General features: G+C 34.0%; 2 protein-coding genes across 3 annotated transcripts; both read left to right on the forward strand.

The window, feature by feature from the left end:
- The first annotated feature begins 5,256 nt into the window (after nt 1-5,256).
- On the forward strand, nt 5,257-6,467 carry LOC143358328 (dTTP/UTP pyrophosphatase). 2 transcript variants are annotated; one of them, XM_076795388.1, is made up of 5 exons: nt 5,257-5,296; nt 5,380-5,506; nt 5,713-5,954; nt 6,029-6,175; nt 6,257-6,467. In XM_076795388.1, exons 2-5 carry the CDS (start codon nt 5,417-5,419, stop codon nt 6,393-6,395), a joined length of 618 nt encoding a protein of 205 aa, XP_076651503.1. In that variant the 5' UTR covers nt 5,257-5,296; nt 5,380-5,416; the 3' UTR covers nt 6,396-6,467. The 2 variants fall into 2 exon arrangements, with proteins under 2 accessions (XP_076651503.1, XP_076651504.1); XM_076795389.1 differs by lacking the exon at nt 5,257-5,296 and having other exon boundaries at nt 5,344-5,506.
- A 317-nt stretch (nt 6,468-6,784) lies between these two features.
- Nucleotides 6,785-10,007, forward strand: Fis1 (Mitochondrial fission 1 protein). The gene is made up of 4 exons (XM_076795391.1): nt 6,785-6,974; nt 7,343-7,552; nt 7,624-7,729; nt 9,481-10,007. The coding sequence occupies exons 1-4, from the start codon at nt 6,930-6,932 to the stop codon at nt 9,573-9,575; spliced, it is 456 nt and encodes a 151-aa protein (XP_076651506.1). The 5' UTR covers nt 6,785-6,929; the 3' UTR covers nt 9,576-10,007.
- The last annotated feature ends 1,445 nt before the right edge of the window (nt 10,008-11,452 follow it).

Consider the following 11,452-nt stretch of genomic DNA (forward strand, 5'->3'; position numbering starts at 1 on the left):
TCTTCTACCGTTTACGTACACCCAATTTGATCATAAATCGTCTAGTCTAGTCGTAACCCAGCAGTTGACGTGACATTAAACTCCTATCAACACTAAACGTCCCACTGCTGGTGAAAGGACCGGACTCACATTTTTTGAAAATTATTGTATAAATGTCTTCACCCTATCACATGTCGTTGTAAAAGTTGCGAAAAATCCAAGTAAATTCAATTTTACAATTTTTACGAGACAGCACGCAATAGTCCAGTTCGGTGCTCGGTACGGTTAACGTTAAAAATAAATATATTCAACGCACCGTAAAAGGGAAAACGATTTGAGAAAATTGATACGTCGCATTTAAACAGGATCTCCGGGTAAAGGGATATGGTGTTAGCCTGATTGAAAACCAGATACGCAGGAAATCCAAAAGGTCGCCGAGATCGGCGGCTGGGGGTCTCCTGTCGTCTAAGAATGTCTAAGAATGTCGTATCAGATAAAAGAAGAGGTTCCCGGTGTTCCGGGATCGAGTTCCGTTCGAATACGCCCCTGATCGCGGGCGTATTAACTGCAAGTTGCAACTGCAATTCTAAATGCGGACACGCGGAGGTATGACGTAGCGCCCCATAGAAACGGCTACGTGCCATAGTGTCATAATGCGCGCGAGCGCGCGCGTCCTTTGAAGCTGCTTTTCAAGTTGTGTAATCACATTTAATAATGACGGCCTGGCCATTACCGCCGCCGCCTCGGCTCGTCGCGTCGGCCACGATTTTACCTGGTTTTACGTTATGGCGCCTTAAAGGACGTCGCGAGGCGAATTTTCACGGCTTCGGCGCCGAACTAAATCATTGCAAATTCCTGCGACCAGCCCGATTCTTGCAAAATACACTCCCCGCCACCCCCCACCCCGACCATCTTGTTTCCAACGAAACCAATGAGCGCGCGAAACAACGGCCGAATTTATAATCGAAATTAACCGATTCACGATCTCCTGATACCCTAGCGAAAGCGGCAGGTGACATTTTGAAAAGGCCCTGCCGAGCACCATAGTCTTACCGGATTTAGATCACTATTTTCAATTTACAATTAGAACACTATTTTCGATGGCGATGGCGATGACTCGGGACCAGCTTTCGTCGTATTTCGGATGAAGAAGAAGGGATAACGATTTTCTTAGATAACAACCGCCATCTTATAGCGGAATAAAAATTGTCAAGTGCTACACCGTTCAGAGAAAAAGATATTTCAACTGTGAAATGAAATTTCGGAAAATGAAATATTTTAAGAATCAGAAGCGTGAAATGCTTCCCTTCTGCGTGATGTTAAAGGGAATTTATTTTTAATTGAATATATTCTAGCGAAAGTAAGCAAAAATATTTAGAACGAAACACCAGTATATTTTCAGTATCAGTAGCTGCAATATTTATGACAAAGAGAAGAGTTTAAAGTAAAGTACATTAGTTACTACTTGCAGGGCGAATTGGTACAGTATTTCAGCCGAGCCACAATGATGTATGAACAGTAAACCAATGTTTATGAGCAAGTAAATTAAGAAGTAATCAATTCAATATTAAATGCTGTTGGCACTATTTACTGCTGCGATGTATTGGCTGTAATAGTGTTCATTATCGTCGCATTAATCATAATACGTATTGGAAAGTTGTATATGTATTTATGTACGAAACCATTTAGAATAAGGGAATAAGTATTTAGAACCACAGCACATTCGTACAGTGGATGTTTACGGTCGAAACATTTTATTGCTTTATTATGATAATAAAATTGCAAATCGTATCCTGTAATAATGTGGTAGAAATTATTCCGTCTATAGTAATTGAATGCTTTAATAAGTACGATCTCTACCCGATAATTTTCCAACGCATGGGTCTGGCCACGGCCAATTATCGGCTAGAAGATACTATTATTCTTTGATCCACTACCTATAAGTCTATAAGTTAAACTATACTTCCATTCGTGTACTCTATACTTATTCCATTGAATATTTTAATGGCGAAGAAGATACTAATACTGAAACGAAAAAAATTTCAGATTTCTCGGAAGATCGATGGTCACCAAAAAAATGGAACAGAGAAATAAATGTGGCAATAATGATGGCAACGATATGTGGAAATCCTCCCACGCGTTTTTTCTGCGAAGAGCCGAATGTCTGAACATCATCGACGCTGCGCATTAAATTTGTATCGTGATTAACAACGTTTGACACTCGATACATAATATTATTATGTAATGTCTGATGCAGATGCGCAATGCAATATCCTTGTAATTACTCAACACGTTTGGTCACTCGGATCACTGGAATTTTTACGATACCCACACGCAACGTTTCATCACACACGTGGAAATAGAAGTTGCTTCTTCTAACGGCAATTTCACTAGTGTACATTAGCTAAGATCGCCAATTTCACCAATTATAACGTCGAGCCGTTCAAACTAATTTCCATCTGTGAATAAATCCGCGCGCTCGTTATTCTTGATTTACAACGCGTGAAATAATTACATCAGATGGAACAAATCATTGAGTGGAATAACAATGAAATACTCGATTAATCATGTTATGCAACAATTAAAAATATTTCATCTAATATAATTATTCCACATACTATATTGTGTTTCTTTCTTTTTTTACACAAATCGAAAATATTAGGAAAAATAAGATCAAAATATGGAGAAGATAGAAGGGGAGAGGAACAATTCGTAAAAATGTGTTTCTTTGACATTTTTGTGTAGAAACTTTCATGAAATCAAATTGTCAATAGTTAATTCATAGCGCGTACACTTATCGCGATTTACGTTAACCTTAGAGCAAACTTCCTGCTCTTTCGAAGAATGCTTTCATGATCTCACTAATCTCTGTTTCTGTGAATTAGCGATTCCGTAAAAAAGGCGAAGGTATGAAATAACAATAGCATACATCATCTACGTTTATCTTGGCAGGCTGTCTATGCATACCCTTTAATAACTGGTTTTTAATATCCTACTCGTCATAGACTTTGATTATGTAGATCTTCAGATAACCCGCCTTGTTTCCACGGAATCTTCGAGAATCCCATGTTATTTGCATCTTCTGCTGCAACAATTATGTTTCCGCAACCTCCTGTTGCTTTGAACTTGACGAAATCTTCAATGAAATAACTCGAGGGATTGATCAATGATTGTTAGAATGCCTCATCCACAGACGAGTTGCAATTATTTTATTCGCAACGTCTCACGTGAAAATTTGGAAATAATGTAAAATATTGTAACATACATTTCGCAGTATATGCAACATATATTTTCTTATTCTACTATTCTATTTTATTATTTTATATTTTTTATACATACTTTATATATATTTTCTTATTCTACTATTTTATTTTATTACTTTATATACACTTTATATGCAGATGTTACTATAGTACAAAATGTGTACTTTTCTTCTACTTTTAAAGAAAGAGGAATGCGAAAATATATTTTTTGTTACTTGAATTTACTTTAAAACTCCTTTGATGTAAAAAATGTACACGTAACTTTAAAACTGTAATTGCCGGACTGCGGATTTTTATGCAAAATAATAATTTTGGAAGTTGACTGTAAGAAACAGAAATGAAATAGATATGTACTTTCTCTTTTAATAATTTTGATAGTTCAATAATAGCGTAATGATGCTTTCAAATTCTTCTAATGTCTTCACTCTCTTGTATTTTATGGATTCAGTTTTTCCATAAATGCACAAAATCTACAATTTAGTAATTCCACAACAAGGTCGTTATTTGAAACAGAAGTGACTGCAAATATATAACATTCAGGATAATAAAGAAGATAATTATTCAGAAGTTAAACATTATGTTAATGATTTACATATATGTATGCAGTAACAATCTCCGTGCTGAAATATTTGACCGTGTAATTAGTGAAAATGGGTGTTCTCAGCTTCCAACAACAATTAACAGACCCTGAGGGCTGTGAAGGGCAAACCTATCTACTGGCATAACACCATTATCTTGTCTTCTATCCACGCTTAGTTTACAAATTACAGTTACAAACAAATTCATTTGATAGTTATCTTATTGCAAGTTCGAATACAATTATACATAGAAAAAACCCAAAATATATTTATATATTCTAATTGTCAAGCAGCAGACATATGATTGCACAGTTTATGCTACTTATTATGGATTATCTTAAAACAAATGTCATAGATGAGATAAAATAATTTAACTTGAGCGAAAAAAAATGATAAGACGTGTAAATAGGTTGTTCGTATCAGTATTTATTGTTTGGCATGAGACTTTTCCATTGCAAATTTGCATGTTTTAAATTTATCGATATTCTTGCACGTATGCATGTATGCGCACTTATTCTATGAGAATAAATGAACATCCTTGTAATTTCAATGAAAATTTTGAAAATCGAATCAAATCAAATCAATTTATTTTTAATAAAATAAAATAAAAGTTGAACGATTCGTTTAAAAAATTCTTCATTTTCGTCTCTGAAGTGAAAACGGGTTTCAAGGAACGTGTTCTCCGGCTGTTATCAGAAACCTCCTCCCACAGTCACGAGTGAAACGAGACTAATGCGCCGTGTCAAGTTCCTTTGAGAGCCCGTTCTGAATTAATTAATTCAGCTGTTAAGAGCATTGCACTGTCGAAACAATGCGAGGCATGGCAAAAAATACCGCGAAATCTTTGTTCAGCTAAGAAGGCTGCGGTGTAAAGATGGGTCAACCTTTCGCCTTGCGATTATGTAAGACCTCGGACTGACTGACCTTTAGGTTCGTTCATGGCATGCGGCATTTACGTAATTTACCGATTACGATGTATTAGAGCCTTCTGAACCTAGAAACTAGTTCTCCTTCTCGCTCTAATATTTTTTAGATCTGTTAAACACATGTCCCATCCCCCTTCTACCGGGTTGCACCCGATAAAGTATTCGCCCTTTGATGGCGATCCCAGATTTTAATGAGATCGGTACAGTATAGCTGGCGCTCATTATGCGCGACCCTTTTCCACTAATTTCGTCAGTACACCTCAGTAGGACCTCGATTATCCGAACCGCCAATGTCGGAAACCTTTAGCATCCCAACGTGCTTCTTCAGATGTAAATAGCTCAATCTACAGAGAGATCATATTGATCATATTGATTATCATCAATATTAATATTATAAAAATGCTAAAAACAAGTAGCATTAGTGTTAAGAAAATGGAGGCAAACAGATTTATATGCATTCTTATCATATGTACGACATAAGTCATTATACGTAGCGACATCTAGAAAGATTAAATAGACGTTACATAAGAAGTGTGTGCAGAAACGTAACTTTAGAAGCACTCAAAATTAATATTTGAGTACGGCATAAAAGATAACTTTAACATACGTATAATAATTATTATTATTGTAAAGATTTTAGACATTGTAAAGGATTCTTAAACATAAAAGTATGTTGGAACAAACGGTGCAAACTTTAGCAATGGGCAGAGTAATTTTAGCTAGTAGCTCTCCCAGACGACATGAATTAATAAAACAATTGGTAACTCTTTTTGTAATATTATATGTATATATTGTTATCATATTGAGTATACTTTTATGGAAATTATGTTAACATGTAACTTACTGCTGTAATTTCTTATTTTATATTAAGTTTATGATTAGGCTATGCTTGGAGTAATAATATTTATAATAGATAAGACATTTTCATACTATGTTATCAAAAAAAGGTTTCTGATTTTCTATCAGGGTATTAACGCAGAGGTAGTACCTTCATTGTACGATGAAAATCTAGATAGATCTACATATACAAATTATGGAAAGTATGTTCAAGACATAGCAAAGTATAAAGTACTAGAAGTATATAACAGACTAAAAGAAGATCCTAAACCGATTTCTTTAATAATTGGTGCAGACACTATGGTTACAATCGGTGATATTATTTATGGAAAACCAAAAGATAAGCCTCAAGCATTTGAAATGTTATCAAGGTGAAATGAATAATTTAAATGTAAATGATTAATGTACTTGCATAATTAAAACTAAAAATTTCATTGTACTTTAGACTAGCGAATAGAGAACATATAGTTTATACAGGAGTATGTTTAAGAACACCGAAGACAGAAATGAACTTTTATGAATCTACAAAAGTAAAGTTTGGTGATATATCTACAGAACAAATAGAAGCATATATAAAATCAGGAGAGCCTTTGTGAGTGGTATTGCTTTATAGTTTTATATTGCTTTTTAGAAGAAATGATTACATATTCTATGCAATCATTTTTATGTATAGCGGCAAAGCTGGAGCATACGGCGTGCAAGGTCTCGGTGGATGTCTTGTTGAAAAAATTGATGGTGATTTTTATACTGTGATGGGTATGCCTTTATATTCAATTGTAAAACAATTAAATAAACTTTTCTCTAATAGCTAATACCCAATATTGTCAAGTTAATAATTTATTTTATAATAAACACTGATAAAAAAGATAGAACTGTATATATAATTTTAACCTTCGTACATATTATGCTCACAAAATTTCAAGTTTCTTTTAAATGTAAGTAATTAACATTTTTAAAGAGTAGAATGCGAAAAACAATAAAATAAAACATTCAAAGCATTCGCTTTGAATTGTTGTGGATATTAGTCGTAAAATTTTGCGTTGTAGTCTTAAATAGAAAGAAAGTGATGTTCTAATTTAAAAAAAAAAGTTGTTTAGTACTTACGTGGCTGTACAATCGTTTAAACCGTGCTTATTATGGCGCGGCGCTGCTTCACCAATGAGTAGCTTTCTGTGTATCTACAATGGAAAATATGTATCGGATCACTTGATTGTTTCTTTACCTTTGACAGTCCAAGTTGTTGGAACGTAGTTGATGGGTTTGTGATGAGTTCTTTGCGTTTAAGGTAGAATTTAGAACAAGATAAATTATTACGTCGTGTAATTCGTGTGGATTTGTATGAGAAAATGGAGGACGTTTTAGAAGAAGTTGTTTCTTCCGACGACTTGAAGGTAAGTCATTCTAATAAAAAATGAATATGATTACTATTATTAGCTTGCTTAAGTTTTCTATCTGTATTTTATCAAGTGTATCATGATATTAAAATTAAGTAACTTTCTTCACCGTATTTTTCAATTCCAAGCAGGGCGTACTATTTTTAGAGGTTATGTAGGGTTTATTTAATATTCCTCAAGCTTTAAGAGTTGTTACTGTCAGTTGTGTTTTATAAAATTGTGAAACGCGTTTAAGTAATGTTATTTAGATGCATAAACTATATCTTAAAATTATAATAATTCATGATGTGTGATGCAATAATCTAGTCATGTTATATATATATATGTTTATTACATATATATATGTATGTACAAATTTTTTCCAGACTTTTGAACGCATTTACCATGAACAATTACATACATCATTTGTGACGCAAAAGGCACAGTTTGAGTATGCATGGTGCCTTGTCAGAAGTAAATATCCAGCGGATATTCGAAAAGGAATAATTTTGATGGAAGATCTTTACAACAATCATTCGGAGACAGAGAGACGAGATTGCCTTTATTATTTAGCCATTGGAAATGCTAGAATAAAAGTAGTATCGATTAACTTACATGGGATATGATTTACAATTGAATACTAATCAATCATTTATTATATTTATAGGAATATACAAAGGCTTTACAATATGTTAGAGCATTTCTTGAAGTTGAACCTGGAAATAAACAAGTGCAACATCTGGAGACGCTGATCAGAAAAAAAATGGAAAAAGGTTTTCTTTTTATAACTTATTATTGGCTTTGACAACTAAGAAACATTATGCAAAGTGCTTCGCTGCTTCTGCGTCCAATATATAGCATCACTAGGCATTCATTTTATTTTATGTTATTTCTAGTTATATTAGTACTTTCGTGGGTTAGTAGTTACTACATTTCTTTTAGTTTAGAATGATCACTAACGGCTCAATTAATTTTTTCTTATCTTAAAACTATTTGCGCTTTGTACATTGTCATTTAATATACAATGTATCTGTATTAACTAGAATTAAGAGATATATCACACAGTGCATTGGATATGACTACCACCGTTTTCGCAATTATCGAGGTAGGCATGGTCAAAGTGGACACGGCAGCTAGGGAGTAGCCCCTAATCTGCCTTCTCAATATGATCAATAACTATCATAGCAGCTGAAAATGCGGGTTTCAAATTAGGCATGAAAACTCGACATAATCTAAAGCAGACGCATGTCTCCTGTAGACTATCACGTCAATAGGGTTAGAAATCAAACTGATCTCCGCTATTATGGAGGCTTCAAACTATATTATCAAAATCAAAGGCCCATTATACTTATCAACATTAAAAAGTTAACAGTCGATTAACTAAAAGCTAAGAGCGCTTTTCAAATATGATGTACTATGCTCAGTGTCAGTCTACTTCAGTAATTCCAATATATATTTGGCAAATTTTGGAAATTACATACATAGTGACAATGATAGTTTTGACTGGTTTGGGAAAGTGTCCCTTTAAACACATTACTTATATATACTTCTTCGGTGAATTTTGTGGACCGCATCACTTATGGTCTGCTTAAATTCTTCAATTGAGATATAGAACCTAAACAGGATCTTTCTGAGGACATTCAGTCAAACCAAGAAAATGCTTTGTTCTCATAGAATACATTTTTTTTTTTTGAGAGACGGAAGTCACGACTTAATAGTATATTTCTCACCTCTTCAACATTGCTGGAAATGACGACTGCATCAGGAAACAACGATGCATTGCGTATGACTATGCAAAGCGTATTTGAACCTCAGAGTTTAATTTTAGTACCTAAAGAAATTGACCTGGCAAAGATTGCTGTGTATACATATATGAATATAATATACATATACTGATCATGACAGGTTATTCAACGATAACTTGTTTGAAATTTCCTAGTGTAGTGTGACTTCTGTTATTCTTTAAATATTTACTCACGCTTTTATGCTCAACAATAGTTATTGTTTACTTTAGTTTCTCATTTGGTCTTTAGATTAGATTAGGATTAGAATGCGAATAGCTTCGGAATTTTTACTATACACCTGTATGTGCTTGTACAAAATAGAGCATCTTACATTTTTTTATAACTGTTCATAGCAATTTCGTTACTAACCACTGCATTTACATTAAATAGTGCGTACATATGTACTTAATTAGGTTAGTATGTGATAAGAGATATCACGTCTATGTATTTTATATTGTAAATTAATGACCATATTTATTGCTTAAATATTCGAATCAGAGCAGGTATTTTATTCTTTTAGTACTATAATTTCCACTTTCTTCTTGTATAGTGTTTGCGTTTAATAAAAATAGTGTGACGAAATGCAATCATTTAATGACTTTATATGCGACTTGTATTTTCTTTGAAAATAATCATTTTGGTTATGGTGCTTAATTTTTAATAGCAATGCCTTAATATTCAAAGTGAAAAAATATGAGTGTCATACATTGTTACTAGTATTATATGTATTTTTTTTACAGAGGGTCTCTACGGCATAGCCATTGCAGGAGGGGTTATTATCGGTGTTGCAAGTATTCTTGGCCTTGGTATTGCAATGACCAAAAAAATGACATAAATTTTTACGTAAACCAAAGATAACAAACATGTCCCAAAGATAAAAAATTTGTCCCAATATGCATACTATTGTTTCAGAGTTTCTTAATGATTATATAATTGTGTATTACAAAATTGTGCGTGTATTAAGTTCTTAAATAAGAAAAGTAACTTTTTCCTAGCAATATATTGCGTTACTTTATGGAACACACATTCCGATGTTGTATGTTTCTTGTCGTTTACTTGTTCAGTGTGTAGAGTTAACAAATTTATTTATTTGGAACCTAGTTGGAAGAAGAAATATATAATATACATATACATATTTATTTATCATGTAAATGTTTGCTTAGTATATATAATTATATCATTTGTATATACAGCTAAAACTATTGTACGATCCAACTTGTATCGATAACAAAATTTTTATCAAAATAAATGTGCTTTGTCGGAGAAACGTTTGTGTTCGCAAATTGAAGATTGTGCTATATACATATGTGTACAAATGAAAATGTATTGAAGCGTTCGCTGCCGCGTCTATCATTGATAATCAACGCTAAATATGTGCGTCAGTCACCGGTGACTGACAGTAAATTAAATGCCCCGTGAGTCATAGTTCTGTCCAGTTTAATGATACGATTTAATTATTTAGTATATTATTATTTCTGTTAATGAAAATTACATGCAGCGACGGTGGAAATAGTCATTCGAAATAAACGCGGCGGCGGCGGTGGCGGCGGACGCGTTAATGTGTAATCAGTTTGTTTCCGTAAACAAATTATAATCAGCGAATTAAATTTCTTGCCAATTCATGCATATTGAATCATCCGTTTGTTATCTCCCAGTAATACTGTTCGCGATGAAAACGCGACGGTCGTGGTGAGAGGGTACCGTGCAACAGAGAAAACCACACGTAGATTATACCTTTTATATATAGATTTATTGATGACTTCTTAATATCCGTTGATAAAGTTGTTTATGTACAAAATAACGCTGGAATATCCCTATAATATTATTATATTATATTTAATGACCTATGTTATGGCCCGACGGCTCGCCGGAAACCTTCGTCTGCCTGTTCGCGGTTTCGCGAGCCGACATTATTTGCTTATTTTCTTTACGCCAAAATACGGAGCGCCGCTACTGTTATTTATTTATTTATTTTTTTTTGTTTTCTTCAACGCGTCGCGTGTTTCTGTCGGCCTTTTTCCCCCGTTCACCACAATTATTATTTACAGCCTCGATCCGTCGTCAATTAGCGATCGAGTGCAATCGTCGAGGGAAAGAAAGTCGCTGGAATCGGAACCACGCTCGCCATTATTATTATTTACTTTATAGTAAAGATTCAGTAAGTTGGGAGAAAATCGTATAGGCGATGAATGATTCTTACACGCTATCTTCGGAAGTCTATTTACAAAGAAGTCTAGAAGACTCTGTCGCCCACGGTATAGCATCGATTCCTTGTGTGGTGTACGCACGCGCAACATTTATTCGAACGAAACCAAAATAATTTTTTTCTTTGTACAGTTACCGAATATGCTCAATGTTGCAAGCGTTGCCGGTAGATTGCGGATTTTATGCGCTTCGAAAATAAATAATACTGTAAATAATACAGTAATTGCGTTACGTTTGACTCGTTCAAATTATCGAAGGAAGATATACATTCCCCCCTCCTGTTTCCCTGCAATAAACTTGGAAAGTATCTATTTCGCATAAAGATCCGCAGTCTATGCCAGGAGAAACAGATATTTGCGGAACATTTATTTTACCTTTTAACCGTAAAGAACACTCGACCGATATGTTATTTAATTGTTGAAATCATTGAAACAGGAAAATTGTTTTCCCCGTAAAGGTAGGTACGGCTAAAAGGTTTACATGGCAGTGGGAACGGTAGATAAATAT

The sequence above is a fragment of the Halictus rubicundus genome, chromosome 10 (assembly GCF_050948215.1).
Source record: "Halictus rubicundus isolate RS-2024b chromosome 10, iyHalRubi1_principal, whole genome shotgun sequence".
NCBI classification, from domain to species: Eukaryota; Metazoa; Arthropoda; class Insecta; order Hymenoptera; family Halictidae; genus Halictus; species Halictus rubicundus.